This window comes from Sorex fumeus, unplaced genomic scaffold (assembly GCF_029834395.1).
Source record: "Sorex fumeus unplaced genomic scaffold, SorFum_2.1 ptg000045l, whole genome shotgun sequence".
NCBI classification, from domain to species: Eukaryota; Metazoa; Chordata; class Mammalia; order Eulipotyphla; family Soricidae; genus Sorex; species Sorex fumeus.
In genome coordinates, this window is record NW_026606102.1 from 15,839,223 (window position 1) to 15,856,532 (window position 17,310).

The following is a 17,310-nucleotide window of genomic DNA, read 5'->3' on the forward strand; positions in this document are numbered from 1 at the left end:
AGAGTTGCGAATGGGCGACCTCCCCTCATCTCCCTGTTCTTCAGGGAGCCTGGCAGTTACACCCACAAACTGCTTCTGGGCACCATATAAGTTCATTAGTGGCCATGATCCAGAGACTCACAATCTTGGAAGAGAGCAACAAGCTGCAAAGATGCCTCCAGAACCCAGTCACCATCCATTTAAAAATATAACTCCAGTTGTATCACCCTATTTAAAATTTTAGAATTTTTATAATTCCTAGAAGTGATATCTCATACGCTATGCCACTGATGTACCAAGAGTAGCACGTCACATTTGATTGGCTATAAAGTAGAAGGCAACTGATCTTGATCCTCCCCCTCCCCTGCCAAAAAAATACACACACATATATAAAACACACAAGACTCAACCTGTAACAACATGTTAGTAATCTCTTACATAAGGGCTTAATGGCTCCAAGATGAGATATACCAATCTTCATACACTTTCCTTAAAGGAAACCTTTCTGGATTATTTTTAGCGAGTCATTCATAACAAGCAATAAATAAATTGCTTAGGATCTGCCTTTGGGGCAGGCTTGGGTGATGGTGGGAAAATTCAAAACAATGGTGGTGGGATTGGTGTTAGATAATATTGAATGTAATAAATTATGAACAATCTAAAAAAAAACAAGAGTTTATGGGAAAATGCATGCACAGTGAAAATTCAACATGGAACAGAAAATTTAAATGGAATAAACACACTGTATTAAATTTTTTAAAAAATGAGTGATTTTCTTGGACCCCTTGCACCTCCATTATGCTGAATAGAACACCTATAGGACTTATTATAGCCCCCTTAGCTCCAAATCTACTTCTAAATTGTAAAAAATATCACAATGAGACAAGAAAATAAGCTTGTACTGTCTTAAAAATGTTAAATAAAACACATTTACACTCATTGCAATAAGCTTTAATAAATAGGAATTGGTATCTTAATGATAAGTGTACATTTTTTTATTTGGGAGAGAAAAAACATTATACATAGAATTATGACAGCCTAAGTGCCAGATAATCTCATCATCGACCACTGATCAGACCACATGTCCTTCTCTCCCAGAAGGGAGCATAACATGATCAAATTGCCATAACCATGCCACCAGACCCAAGCCAGGCTGTTTCACTTGGGGCGCCCTGGAGGAGGGCAGGTGAGACCCCTCCCCACCCCAAGGGACCCAGCCCCAGCAGTAAAAACCCTCCAGAACTCAACGCCATCATACTCACAGCCACTCTATACATGCTTGGGTTGAGCCTCACCCATGAGAGAGCCTTTTCCTGGACCCAGGGGCCATAAACAGGACACACCCTACCCCTACCCAAAGAGTAGTGCGCCACTTTTGATGGAATTTAAAGTAGGAGGCAACCAAACACAGAGGAAAATATTATATTATTTTGTTTCTGCTTTGGGGCAGAGATTGGGTTATGGGATAGAAACACCTGAAATATTGTGAAGGTGTATGGTGGTGGGATTAATGTTTGAATATTAAATGTAATCAAATATTGCGAAGCCTAGCAAGCCTAGCAAGCGTATTCAATATGGCAAAAACAGTAACAAGTCTCACAATGGAGACGTTACTGGTGCCCGCTCGAGCAAATCAATGAACAATGGGAGGACAGTGCTACTTTATAAAATAAAATAAAATTATGACAACCTAAGGTAGAAAAAGTAAAAGGGCAATCACTAGCTTTAGAAAAGGGGACCAAGAAACACCAAAACACTAACACTAAATGCTAACTTCAGCATTTTGCTGACAAAGTAACAAAAGATGCTGTGTATACAAATGGTTTTATTAATATAGCACATTACATTAAACCTATATTCATATGATTTATGAAATATATTATAAAACTACCACATTATTGGGGCTGGAGTGATAGCACAGAGGGGAGAGCGTTTGCCTAGCACATGGCTAACTCGGGTTCGATTCCTAGCATCCCATATGGTCTTCCCAGCACCGCCAAGAGTAATTCCTGAGTGCAGAGCCAGGTGTGACACCCCCCCCCCCAAATAACCTGCCACATTACAAATGAGTTCCATTAATTCGATGATTACCATATAAATGACAGCATTCTAATATGCCCTTCTGGTTTTTTTTTTGGGGGGGGGCACACCCAGCAGTGCTCAGGGCCTTTTTCTTGGCTTCAATGTTTAGGGATCACTCAATGTAGGATCTGGAAGATCATATGAGGTGACAGACTTCAAACCTGGGTGAGCTGTGTAAAAAGCATCTTAAAGGCTTTACTATCTCTTCGGCCCCACTAAAATCCAATTCTGACAGATAAATTGTACTAGAAATGCAATCTTAGGTTTCCATGACTGTCTTTGAGTTAAAATATAGTGTTTTGTTGTTGTTGTTCTTCTTCTTCCATATTCCTCTGCCACACTATAAAATTATCTTTGCTTTATAAACTTCAGTTCTCACAACTGTTTAGCTCTGCTAAGTCAATCACTTCTTCATCTATTATCTTGTTATACGTGGGATATAACATTCACTTTCATAAAAGTTTTGGTGCCTTGTTCTGCGTGTTAAGAATTTACAAGAAGCCACTCCCATTCATACCTAGGCAAATTAAAAAATCAGTAAAGATAAAACTACAGACACAGAATTGAAGAAAGATAAGCAGATACAATAAAAACCACAATACCAAAATAGAAGTCCATGAGCCAAACCAGTGCCAGGGGGCCAAAAAATATGCACTGTAATTGTCACAATGCTGGAGGCCCACTTTAAAGAAGTCTAAAGTCCAAGAAGACCCTGTACTTTTGTAATGTTTATCTCCAAAAGCTCTACCAAATTCACACAGCAAAGATCTGAGAAATGTCACTCTAAGGATGAGAGGGGGGAAGCCATTCGTCAGGGAGTGGGAGGGGTCCGTGTCTAGCTGTCCTCAGAGCTAACTCCTGGCTTATTCAGGGATCATGCTTAGTGGGCACAAGAGACCATAAGGGGTGCTAGGAATCAAACCTGGGTCAGACACAGGCAAGGCAAGTACCTTACCTGCTATATATATATATATATTTTTTTTTTTTTTTGCTTTTTGGGTCACATCCGGCAATGCTCAGGGGTTACTCCTGGCTCATGCACTTAGGAATTACTCCTGGCGGAGCTCAGGTGACCATATGGGATGCTGGGAATCGAACCAGGGTCGGCCATGTTGGGTGCATGCAAGGCAAATGCCCTACCCACTGTGCTCCAGCCACACCTGCTGTACTTTTTCTCTGCCCCCAGCGAATAATTTTTATATATGCTAGACTATATTCTGCTTTCATGAGAAAGTATTTTGCAAGAGTTTAATCTGCTAGGGGTTTTAATCAGAGTTAATCCTCTCTGAGGGATATACTCAAACCCAGCTGGCAGTAAACTTACATGTGGGAAAAGGGATAAAAAACCAACTCCATCCTGTTCCACTTGGGGAGAGAAGGAAGAGAGGAGAGAAAATGGGGGAGGAAAGACAGGAGGGAAGGGAGAAAGGAAGAAGGACAAGAAGGGGAAAAGAATAAAAGAGAGGGGATCTCTCTCTCTCTCTCTCTCTCTTTTTTTTTTTTTGGCTTTTTGGGTCACACCCAGCGGTGCACAAGGGTTACTCAGGAATTACTCCTGACGGTGCTCAGGGGACCATATAGGATGCTGGGGATCGAACCCAGGTTGGCCGCATGCAACACCCTACCTGCTGTACTAGCTCCAGCCTGAGAATCTCTTTTGGGAGGAAAATGAATGGCTCAGTTCTACAACTAACCTCCTCCTTAAGTACAGGATGTCATTGAATCTTCCCAAGTAGATGAGTTTGGGCTGAAAAATGGGGCTTTGATGGAATGGGGACAGGCCAGTCCTCTTTCTGCCTGAAGGCACAGCAGCTCATAGCCACACCTGACACGCTTTGGCAAAGAAATGAACAACTCAACAACTGAAGTCAACAACTGAACTTTATCAAGCTGCCAAACCACTGAATTGTTTCAGCTCCTGGAGCGTGACCTTCAAATTTCATAGTACTTAACAGCCCAGCAGGACCACAACAAATCTGATAGGAAAGTAATGCAGATGATCACCAAGCTCAATTGAGGGAAAGCAACACAAAATACTCAACTAGCACCAACCAGGCTAGTAAATAAATCCTCAAGACAATAACGTTATTAATACTATTATGAAATACAGTAACAATTATCACAAACTGACTTTTATTTGCCTTTGTGTGTTGACAAACAATATGAAGTAAATGTGTTTGTGCCTAAGGGGACAGCCTTAGGGGTGGGCGGGAAACTGGGGACACAATGGTGGTGGAACTGGTGTGGAATACGGAATGCCTGCAACAACTGTATTTAAACTGTATTTATTATAAACAACTTGGAAAATCACGGTGTTATGAAAAAATAATAATAATTAAAAAAATAAGAGGGTAAGGGCAATAAAGAGGAGAGAAAGAGGAAATGAAGGTGAGTATGAGAGTGACAGCACGTGTCACTATGTTACTGTAAGGAGGTACATACTGGGAATTCCAATTTTCTTTTCCTTTCCTAGGGAAGGGACCACAGAGCTCCAGACAGTCAGGACTGCTTCAATGGCTTCAGCATATGTTAAAACACCTGAGATCAAGGCTCTCACTTGCCAGTCGGGTGCTCAAGCCACTGAGCCATCTTCCCACCCCATATAATACCAAATTTAAAAAAAATTACAATACTCCTATTAAAAAGGTGAACATCTCAAAAAATGACATCAAGTGCTAGGGGGAAATAGAGCAACAAGAACCTCACTCATTGCTGGTGGGAATGCAAAAACAATTCTAAAGTAGAATAGACACTTTACAATTTCAAAACTAAACAAACTCTTTCCATAAACCATGCAGCAGTTATACTCCTAAAAGCTTACATCCACTCAGAAATCTGCATATGTATACTTAAGAGTAGCTTTATTCATAACTGTCAAAACTTGGAAGCAACCAAGATGTCCTTCAGTGGAAGCAATCCAAGAAAACTGATTTTTAGCAAGAACGTTAAGACAATGATAAAAGTGCAAAAGAATAAATTTAAGGGTTGAAGCACTAGTGGGTAAATGGATAAAAAATATTGCTATATCTAGGGGCCAGAGCAATAGTGGAGCTGAAAGAGCACTTGCCTTGTCCGTGGCCAACCTGAATTCAATTCCTGGCATCCCATTTGGTGCCCCTAGCCTTGCCAAGAGTGATCCCTGAGCTCAGAGCACGGAGTTAAGTCCTGAGCACTGCTGGGTGTGACACAACACCAACATCCACCCCACACCTCCATCCAGAAAATAGAAATGGTACATCCAGAAAATAGAAATGAGTCATAAAGGAGTCTCAAAAGCTTAACATTTAAGAAACCTTAAATGAAAGTTACTAGTCAAAGAAGTAAAACTGAAATGGTCGTGTATGCATGATTTCAGTAACATGCTATCCAGAAAAGGTAAAACCACTGAGACAATAAAAGAACTAGTTATGTGCCGGGGGTTAAAAAGGAATGAAAAGGCAGAGCACAGAGGATTTTTCAGGGCAGTGAAGCTACTCTGCATGATGCTATAATGATGATGGATGTATGTCAATATATATTTGTCCAAACTCATAGAATGGACAAACCATAAGAGAAACACTAATGTAAAACACGGACTTTGGGAGACAATGCTGATACTTCAATATAAGAGTAATGTAAAAAAAAAAAAAGATATATAAAAATTAAATCAAATGTGATTTTGTTAACATGCCAGTTTCTTATTTACAAAAACTGACAATGATCCAAAAACATATAGAATTACACAAGACTAAGAGTAGACAAAATAATTTTGAGTAACATAAACAAGCCTGGAGCGATAGTACAGCACATAGAGCATTTGCCCTGCACTCGGTCGACACGGCAGACCCAAGTTCGATTCCTCCACCCCTCTTGGAAAGCCCAGCAAGCTACCAAGAGTATCTCGCCCGCATGGCAAGGCCTGGCAAGCTACCTGTGCCGTATTCGATATGCCAAACACAGTAACAAGTCTCACAATGTTACTGGGCCCGCTAGAGCAAATCGGTGAACAATGGGAGGACAGTGACAAGTGACAGTGAAATGTTAAAGTCGGAAGATTCGCAATTTCTGATTTCACAACCTATTACAGTGTATAATACTACTGTATAGTACAAGATTAAGGATAAACAGAACTGAAGAATCCAGATATAAAACCCAGACTACAGACAATTGATTTTTAGCAAGAATGTTAAGACAATGACACTGTAGCACTGTAGCACTGTCCTCCCGTTGTTCATCAACTTGCTTGAGCGGGCCCAGTAACATCTCCATTGTGAGACTTGTTACTGTGCTTGGCATATCGAATATGTCACGGGGAGCTTGCTAGGCTTTGCCATGCGGGCAAGATACTCTCGGTAGCTTGTCGGGCTCTCCGAGAGGGGTGGAGGAATTGAACCTGGCTCAGCCAGGCCGTCCGCATGCAAGGCAAACGACCTACCCGCTATGCTATTGCTTCAGCCCGAGACAATGACACATGCAAAAGAATAAATTTAAGAGCTGGAGTGCTAGTACAAAGGTACATGCCTTGCGCTCACTGGGGTTCAATCCCCTGCATCCCATAAAGTCCCTAATCAGGAGTGATTCCCGATCACAGAGCCAGGAGGGGTACATGCCTTGCACTCAGCCACTGGGGTTCAATCCGCAGCATCCCATAAAGTCCCCAATCAGGAGTGATTCCTGATCACAGAACCAGGACTAACCCTGAGCATTCCTGGTGTAGCCCAAAAATCAAAAAACAAAAACAAAAAAGGGGAGGGGGGTGTGATAAATTTAGACTTTTCTTGCATGTACATAAAAATTAACTTAAAATGTATCATGCCTAAAAGTGACAGCTGAACTATATGACTCTTAGAAGAAACAGATGTAAATTTTTTGTGACTATGGGCAAGGCAAAACTCTCTAAACAGGGGCTGGAGCAATAGCACAGTGGGTAGGCCATTTGCCTTGCACTGCAGCAAACCCGGATTCAATTCCCAGCATCCCATATGGTCCCCCGAGCACTGCCAGGAGCAATTCCTGTGTGCATGAGCCAGGAGTAACCCCTGTGCATCACTGGGTGTGACCCAAAGATAAAAAATAAATAAATAAATAAACCTTTCTAGACACAAAAGGGCTGGAGCGGGCTGGAGCTAAAGCACAGCGGGGAGGGCGTTTGCCTGGCATGCAGCCAACATGGCCGACCCGAGTTCGATTCCTCCGCCCCTCTTGGAGAGCCCGGCAAGCTACCGAGAGTATTCGATATGCCAGACACAGTAACAACAAAGTCTCACAATGGAGACATTACTGGGCCCGCTCAAGAAAATCAACAACGAGAGGAGAGTGACAGTGACAGAGACACAACACCCAAGTTACAAAAGAAAAAAATAATTGAACTTCATCAAAATTGTGTTCAAATAACACCATCAAGAAAGTGACAACACCTCCCACAAAATGGGAAAAATCATGTACCTGACAAGGAAATAGAATATAAGAATATTACTTATAACTCAGTAGTGAAAAGAGAACCCAATTAAAATTGGACAATATATCTGAACAGAAATTTCTCTAAAAAATACAGAAAAGGTCAATAAACACATGAAAAAGACTTTCAATGTTAGCATTTCAAAATCATGAAGAGATACCACTTACTTTATAGCCATAACTATATGCTATATAGTTTATTTATACTTTAAGATGGCTATAAATAAACAGAAAGTGGACAGTAAGTTTTAGTGGTGAAATGCAAAAATTAGAACTCTTGCGCAGCACAGAGAACCAAGCAATATTGCGGCATGAACCTGGGGCTACCCAAGCAAAGCGAGCATTTGTGCCAGCCCTCCTCAATCTCCCCAGTCAAGGAGCATACCTTTTTGGTGGGGAGAGAAAAAACAGTGCCAGGGATTAAACCCAGGAGTTCACAAATGCCAGGTAAGTGCTCTAAGCAGTGAGTTACATCCCTTCCAGACCTGTGTGCGTGCGTGCATCCCTATGTGTGTGTGTGCACACGCGCAGAGGAGGCTGGACTACACCTGGTTCTGTACTCAGGAGTGACCCTTAGCAGTATTCAAGGAAACATATGTGAAGATGGAGATCTAGGCAAAGTTGGCCACTTGAAGGCAAACACCTTATCTCCAGGTATCATCTCCATGGCAAATAATCTTCTTTAATTAAATGACATCCAAAGTGATATCCAATAATTTTCTAACATACACAATGGTTAGAAATAAGTAAGTGAACATCTTTGCTTACTAGGTAAGCTGAATTATAAAAATGCAAAACCAAATTCTAGTAAAGGAACTAACTTCTCAAAGTTCATAAAGCTTATAAATCAGATGTGCTACGATAAAACTGAATAAACAAAGGAAATAGGTAATGTGAGAGAAAAATAGCAGAACACTTTCTTTTAAGTACAAAAGTCAAACACTAAAGCATAGAATTGCATAGGATTCCAGAAGCTATTTGCAGAGAAGAAAAAATCATTAGACTTCATGTTCTCAAAGTAAAGTAAAGTAAAGGCCCTCCCGTTGATCGTCAATTTGCTCGAGCGGGCCCAGTAACGTCTCCATTGGAGACTTTGTTGTTACTGTGTCTGGCATATCGAATACTCTTGATAACTTGCCGGGCTCTCCGAGAGGAGCGGAGGAATCGAACTCGGGTTGGCCATGTTGGCCGCTTGTAAGGCGAATGCCCTACCGCTGTGCTATAGTTTTTTTTTAAAAAAAGACATTTTCTGATTTTCACACTTCTCAAGTATCTGAGTACCAGCTATGTGCAAAGTGTACCCATTCTAGTAATGCAAAGATAAATCAGGCTTTTAAGTTACAGGATAGCAGATGTGACATTGTTATAAATAATTATAATCAAATACTAAGAGTAAAGAGTCCGAAGAATAATAACTTGCTGAAGGAAGTCAGATTAAAAGTTATCATTTGGGGGGAGGTCAAAAAAAGATTTATGGCTTTTGAGCTAAACCTGAAAGACAGCATTTAGATTGGAAAGAACATTCTGGACAAAGGAAACAGAAACAAAAATCGGGACTGGAAAACAGAAGCCATACATAGAGAACAAAACTGTTCAGTCTAACTGGAGTATAAATTGTATACAAAATTACAAAAGCTGAAAAAGTATACAAGAAGTCTGCTAAAAATTATTCTAAATATTTACAGATTTTCAGTGATTAGTCATAATCATTAAGTATTATTAAGAAAGGAATTTAATAAAATGTATTCAGTAACAATGAATGGAATGAACAGGGATGACAAGAGACATTACTTAGATTACCATGAGAAGTAATGAGAACCTCAATTATGAGTCCAGTATAAGAAGGGTTTCAATCTTAGGGTACCTAAAAATGTGTGAGGTGCCATTTCATTTCACTGAGAAATGTTTAGAAGTTTTACACATCCTTCTCCACATTTTCTTTTTTGGGGGATGGGGGCAGGTGAAGGCAGGTGCGGCGGGGGCGGGGGGGTACAGACAACTATGATCAGGGCTAAATCCTGGTTCTGTGCTCAGGGATTATTCCTGGTGAGGCTTGGGGAAACAAAAGCAGTGCTGGAGATCAAACCTGAGCTGGACACATGCAATGCAAGCACCGACACGCTGTACTATCTCTCCAGCCCCATCCCTGTAATGTTTAAAGAAATTATAACTTGGAAAAATAGAAATGTCCATGCCTGGCATATGTGAGGCCCTAGGTTAGGTGACACCGCCCTGGTACTCAACCCCCAAGAGAATATTGGAGATGACAGATGAAAATCAACAACTTTGACAGGAATAAAATTTCACACAAAGGCTATTCTTTTATGTGAAACACACTAAGATATGCAAAATTATTTTGTAGTGATTTCTACCAAAAATACTAATATATGAGAAAACAAAATTTTTTAAATTACTTGGAATTATACCGGCTGGAGCAATAGCACAGTGGGTAAAGTGTTTACCTTACACACAGCCAACATGGCTGACCCCCCTCTCGGACAGCCCGGCAAGCTACCGAGAGTATCTCGCCCGCATGGCAGAGCCTGGCAAGCTCCCCGTGACGTATTCTATATGCCAAACACAGTAACAAGTCTCACAATGTTACTGGGCCCACTCGAGCATATCGATGAACAATGGGAGGACAGTGACCCGTTATCAGGGGAGAAAGGTATGAATATATTACAATTCCAAATGCTTAAAAAGTGCTTGATCATATTTTAGATTTTAATGGGGGGGAGGGTTTTTTTAATGAGTTCTTCTATAGGACAAACCAAGATAAAAGATAAAGAAAATACCTCGAAGAAAGTATTAGTTACAAATTGAAATATCCAAACCACTACTTGTGAAAGTTCTTTAAGACATAATCTGATAAACCCTCCCTTCCTTTTACATATTACATGTGAAAACCATATGAAATCTAATCTATCTGAATCCCAAACCAGAGCTACACTGTATTCAACAAATATAATGACAATAACTTATCTTCCACTGATTTTATAATCTCAAATATATTAAAAAGTACAGGAAAGAAGATTAGTAAATTTTAAATTTCGTATTATGTAAATTAATGCAAAATTTGATAGTTGCATATTTAGACAGTTACATTAAAATAGAAAATACTATGAAGTGGCATCTGTTGTCCAATGAATTTATTTTCAACAGAATGCCAGTCTTGAATCAGCATAAGATAAACAAACAGGGATCTTATAGTGAGACTGGTACATCAATTTACTCACATATACTTTTCAGACCTGGGTCTACATTTTTCTGGCTCTCTCCCCTTAGGAACCTTCCTTCCCTACGCTTCTATCATTTATCTTCCCTCTTATAACCCTTCTAAAACTGCCTTTGATATGCAAAATCTGCCACTTTTTAGAATATTTTGTTGCAGTATATATACACGGGATAAAAATACTATCTTATCAATAACTACTTAAAATCAAATCCTATTAATACTGTTAATTTCATTTTAATCTTGATTCCTTTAAGATTATTTACAGTTGGGGTTAAAAAGATAGCATAAAGATTAAGGTGGTTGCCTATACCCACTCAACACTGGTTCAAATCCCTGAAGCCCCAGCACTACAAATCTGTGCCCCAAGCATGGCCAGGAGTGATTCCTGAGCAGAGCCAGGAGTAAGCTCTGAGTATTGCTGGGTGTGGACCCAAAATAAAACAAAATAAATGAAATGATCCACAATATAGGGGTAAAGGTACTAGGAATATATAACTCGTCAAAATTCTCACAAAATTAGTATATAGTTTATTTGAAAGAATCTATCATTCAACCAATAATCAAAGGCCAGACACTGTACTTGGGACTATCACCATTCCCCCCCCCCCCCCAGTATTTAGGCCACACCCAACTCTTAACCGCCCTCCCCCCGCCCCCATCCTCAGGGAGCTAATCTAGTAAAATGATAGAAAACATTTTAAAATAGTGTGCAAAGTTACACAGGAAAGCCAGAACAGGGCAGGTTGCAAAAAAAAAAAAAATAATTGGGGGAGGCCAGGGGGATACAGGCGTCTGGGTCACACCTGATCATGCTCAAAAGTTACTCCCGTCTCTGCACTCAGAAATCATTCCCGGTGGTGTTCGGGGAACCAAATGGAATACTGGGGTCAAGGTCATCCACATGCAAGGCAAGTGCCTTACCCACCCTATTTAAAATAGCAACCTCTGGCCCCAGGATGTGATTTTAAATTGGGTGGTGTGAGAAGGTTTTATAAGGGTAATATTTGACTGAAAACTTAAAGGTAGTCAGCATATTGAAACCTGAAGGAGTAACACTCTAGACACAGAAATAACTGAGGCAAAGTCTCTGGAATATACTAGAGAATAGGAGGCTGAAGGGCCAAAGGAAGCTAACTGACAGAAAGGAAGAATAGTGGGAGAGTAGTAAAGAGATTGTGGATTATGTTGTGTTTATGGAATCTGGTTTTTACATTAAACAAAATGGAAATCCATAGAAAATTGAGGACAATGTCATGATCTATTTTACCAGAATCACTCTGACCATTGGGTTAAGAAAAAGTTACACACAGGGGCATGGGAAGAAGGGGTTATTTTGGTATACCATGCATACCATGACGATATTTGGCAACACTATGGTACATGCATTACCTTAACTACAATAAATAACTACACAAAAATATGGGAGCATAGTGAGAAACTTCTGTACTCTCTCTCCAGTCCCAACAATAATGAAATATGTCAGATCATGATAATAGGAAGTAACTGGAACTTGCCTTATGTATTAATCTTTTGGCATATATGACCATTGTGTAACACAAATATAAAGGACATCTTTTTAAAACTCATCACAGAAAAATATCAGGTGATTTTATATATGTATATATAAATAAATGTATAATTAGCTATTACATTTACAAAAAAACCTTCAATCCCGCTGCAATTGATACTATTCTTTAAGAAATATGTCAATATTCCCGTAGCTCTGTTAATTATATACTATTTCTTAAAGACAAAGTTCATTTATTTTATGCTGATATTTTTTAGGTAAATTTAATTATTCCTAAAAATCTAATTTTTTTAAAAGTAAGGTGGAGTTCTTGCCCAATTCAATCAGTTAATCAGTGGCTGAATAAATAGCAGTACTCCTACATTAAAAAAAAAAATCTAAATGTGTATGCAACACCCAGTAAAGTAAAGTAAAGTAAAGGCCCTCCCGTTGATCGTCGATTTGCTCGAGCAGGCCCAGTAACGTCTCCATTGGAGACTTTGTTGTTACTGTGTCTGGCATATCGAATACTCTTGGTAGCTTGCCGGGCTCTCCGAGAGGGGCGGAGGAATCGAACTCGGGTCGGCCATGTTGGCCGCTTGTAAGGCGAACGCCCTACCCGCTGTGCTATCGCTCCAGCCCAACACCCAGTAATACTTAGGAATTATTTCTGGCTGTGCTTGGGGATCTTATGGGATGGGATTTAACCTGGGCTGCATGCAAGGCAAACACCCTTCCAGCTCTCCTACCACCCTATCAACAGTACTATATTCTTTTCTGGGAGACACTTTTTTTGTTTTATACAAAAGTTTCTCATATGCTCCCATCTTTTTAAGTATTTTCTTCCAATTGATAACAAATTTGCATATGAGAATCTAAGTTATTCTCAGGAAAAGGCAATTAACAAAAAATGCCTGCTATACTGCAAAAAAACATTCTTTTATGAAACCAAAAATGAAAAATATTCCATTGTTATCTAGTTTTCCAAGGAAGGGCACATACGATTCTCATAAACTCTAAAAAAAGTTGTATATAACATTGTAAGAACAGAAGAAGTCAATGTCCGAGACACTAAATTGCCTTAAACAGGCTCTAAATAAGGAAAGAGACTAAAATAAAAATTTATTACCTCTAAAAAACTTGTGCAGGAAAGTAGGCACAATATCATACAGTATTTGATAGAAAACAGTGAAATACAATAGAATACTATGCAGCTACAAGAACAATGAAGTCATGCAATGTGCTGCAACCTGGTTGAAACTCAAAGATATCAGGTTGAGTGAAGCCAGGAGACAAACACATGTCTCATCTGTGAAATGCAATGTAATAAAGGGAGGATGCCCAGATCACCCTTGACCCAGGGCTTAAGGACAAGGGCAGAAAAAGAAAGAAATGAAGGAGGGAAGGGTAAGATAAAAAAGGAAGTAATGAGGAACAGGGGTTGGGGCTTCCCTTATACTGATGATGTGGGAGAGTAATACAATTATATATCCAAAGCACACACTCAACAACACTGAAAAACAGAAGATCTAAGCTGCAACCATGGAACTTTGTAATGTGCCTTTCAAGGCAGGCGGGAATGAGGGGATGGGGTCTGGAGGGGATGGAAATATGGGAAGACTGGTGGAGGGACACTGACATTGGTGGTAGGACATTGACACTGGTGGTGGGGTTAGCACTGTAGCACTGTCCTCCCGTTGTTCATCGATTTGCTAGAGCAGGTACCAGTAACGTCTCCATTGTGAGACTTCTTGTTACTGTTTTTGGCATACTGAAGACCCCACGGTAGCTTGCCAAGCTCTGCTGTGCAGGCTGTATACTCTTGGTAGCTTGCCGGGCTCTCCGAAAGGGACAGAAGAATCGAACCCAGGTTGGCCGCGTGCAAGGCAAACACCCTACCCGCCGTGCTATCACTCCAGCCCACTGGTAGTGGGGTTAGTGTTGAAATATTGCCTAAAACTCAACTATCAATAACTTTATAAATCACGGTTCTCTGAATTTTTTTTAAAAGAAACGAGAACAATAAATAATTCACATACTTTAAAGATTCAGAAAAAAGACTAAGATATAATTTCTATTTTTAAGAGACTCTCTCCTTAACAATATGTGGGGAGGAAACGGGCACATAAACATGGAATACGTAATACTATGCCAGACAGTTAAAATATGTTGGGCATGTGCTGGAATGGAGGCTCAGGTTTGACTCTTTCCATAGCACGGCTCCCAACCAACAGGGGGGACCCAAGCTTGCAGTAATCCCTAAGCACCACCAGGCAAGCTAAGAAAAACTGGGAAAAAGAAAAAAATAAATAAACCTAAATTCAAGTTTACTAATTCATCCAGTACTTAAGTGTTTCATGTGCCAATAAGCCTTGGGGAGCCAGATGTTATCAAAGGTTTACTGTGTTCACTTATCTCACAATTACCTACTGAGTCAAATACAGGGGACACAAGAGCAAACAAGGAGACTCAACTATCTTCATGCAGCTTATAACAAGAAAGGCAAGGAATTCCTCACGAAGGTAAATTCAAGCAACTTAGTGTGGATACAACACCTAAGCGTTAGAGGTGCCTGGTGAACTGAGTGTAGGAGGGCTCGGAAGGGTCCCAGCAGCCTAAATACAAATTCAGGGCAGAGGAAAGGGAAAGCAGGAAGTTCAGATATGAGGTGCCAGGAGCACCTCGTCCTCTAACAGGACTGGATGTTCAGCTGGCAGACCTCAGGGACGGTTTCAAGTAAAGGGAGAGCAGAAGCAGAGAGGCGCCGACCGGCTGGTCTGTCTATATGGGAGGCCTGGAGTACGGAATGTGAAAGATCAGTCATGGAGATTTACTTATGCAACGATTAATGCTTAACTTGACTGGTAGATACGACCAAAGGGTTTTAGTCAGAAAACCAGCGTATGTGTGATCAGGTTTTTCTGGTGTGATGAGACACTGGTTCACACTGGAAGGAGAAAAGATTAACACTAGATAATGATGTCACCACATGAAACAACAAAGGAGCTGCCCTGTTAGGAAATTAAGCCCTTTTCAGGAAAAAATTCAGTCCCTGAATTATCCTTCGAGGGGGAGGGGGGGAAAAAGTCAAGAAACTACGCAGTCAACACGCAGAGAAAAGATTTTCCTGACACATTGTAAATTATGACATCTACTACCTATTTCAAGTTTCCTCGAGAGGACTTTGCTCTTCATAAACCATGTAAGCAATCTGGGGCCGCCGACTGAGATGGGAAGAGCGTGGACAGGGCGAGAAGGGCGGCCACGGAGGCCGGCTCCGAGGAACTGCCGGCCTTTCTCTCAAGTCCGGCCTAAGGGTTTCCAAAGTTCGAGATCATCCCGTTTTATTAAGCCGGCGCGTTTGCAGGGGGTGTCATAGGGGCGGAGCAAGGGGAGGGGTCCAAAACGAATATACACAGACATAAACAACTCCAGGTCGCTGGCAGGGACGCACTGAAATCACTTGGACGCCAGGACGGACAGACACTCCCCGACACCGCCGGGAGGAGGGAGGCGGCGCCGATCCCGAGAAAACAGAAGTGGGGGGGGGGGGGGGATCCGCAACGACCTACCCAGGACCCATAATCCCATCGGCGGCGCCGACGGGGGAACCAGCCCCCCCTTCGTCCCCTCCCCCCCAAACCCACAGCTCAGACTTCGCGATTCAGACGCCGAAGCAGGGAAATGTCACTCCCGACCCCACGGCCGCGGAGCACGGGGCCAGGATCCCAGCACTCAAGGGCAGGGAGCACCATCCCCACTGCGCGCAGGAGGTCAAGGATCACCCCCGGCCGGGCGGGGAAGGAGCAGCAGCTCGCCAAGGAGGTCGCCGCCGCCCCCCCCGCCCGCCCCGCGCGCCAGGCCCAGGCCTCGGCCGCCCCCCGCCCCCGCCCCCCGCCCGGGCGGCCCCTGCTCCGAGCACCCTCCTCCCCCCCCCTCCCCTACCTGATATGGCGGCGGCGGCTCCTGATCCGGCTCCGTCCCCTCGCCGAAGCTGGCCCGGTCCGACTGAGACTCGTGGAGCAGGGAGATGTCATCCGAGGTGGGGGATTTGAGGCAGTTCCCCATCTTCCGGGGTCGGGCTGTGCGATCTGAGGGGAGGAAGAAAGCGGTGACGGGGTCGCCCGCTCGCCCCGCGGCAGCCTCGGGCCGCGAGGTGGGGTCGGGCCGCAGGCCGGGGCTCAGGCGACGGCGGCTCCCCCGCCCCCGGGCGCCGCCGAGGAGCCGCTCATGCCAGCCCCCGGGGGTGGGGGCTCAAGGCTGGGCCGCGGGCTCCGCTGGGGTCGCGGCAGTCGCCTCCGACGAGGCGGCGATGGGGGGGCGGGGGGGGCGGGGAGACGGAGCGCTTCCCCACCCCGCCCCCCCGCGGGGCGGCGGCGGCCACGGAGCTGCTGGGCCTAGTCCAGGTCAGGAGCGGGGGGCGCGGCCGTCGCGGCTGCCTCAGCTGCTGCCTCAGCTGCTGCTGCCCCCGCCGACGCCGGAGCCGCGGCCGCGGGCCTCATCCTACTCCGCCTCACAGCGGCGGCGGCGGCCTGGACGGGGCAGGGGCGCGCCTGCGTCACGCCGCCGTACGTGCCCCGGTCCCGCCCCGCGCTCCGAGGCGTGGGCGGCCCCCGGCGGCCCCGCCTCCCTCCAGCAGCTGTTACTGGGCTGAGTCGGTTTCTGCTTCTCTTTGACAGTTGGCTGGACGCCTGACCTCCAGCCCTCTGGTCTCTGCCCTTCCCCACGCCCCTCCCGGCTTACCCCGGGTTTTACCTGGGCGCTCTTCTGAAAAGATTTCTCGCCGTCTCCTGCCACGTGATCTATTTCCAGATCCATTCCCATGACCCCGGGTTGGACGCTTTCTCCGTACCCCTTGGAGCATGAAGTCAAACCTGCCCACCTCTCCAACCACTTCCCTTTCTTCTTCATCACAGCTAGAGAGATTCTTTTTTTCAGCTCTACATAGCATTGTCCTCTTCCTTGTCACGCTTAACACTGGATCAAGCCATCATCTCTTGCTCAAAGCTACTGCAACACTCAGCTGTTCGGCCTACATTCACTGGTACCCATAGCTAAACCACTACTCCCT

At 43.4% G+C, this 17,310-nt stretch overlaps 1 protein-coding gene across 1 annotated transcript in view; it reads right to left on the reverse strand.

The window, feature by feature from the left end:
- The window catches only part of RNF11 (ring finger protein 11), a 44,915-nt gene extending 28,117 nt beyond the window's left edge, over window positions 1-16,798 (reverse strand). Inside the window, exon 1 of the mRNA XM_056122292.1 lies at window positions 16,185-16,798. Within this exon, the coding sequence (XP_055978267.1) occupies window positions 16,185-16,307 (123 nt within the window). The 5' untranslated portion in view covers window positions 16,308-16,798. The remainder of the gene's footprint in view (window positions 1-16,184) is intronic.
- Window positions 16,799-17,310: the final 512 nt, after the last annotated feature.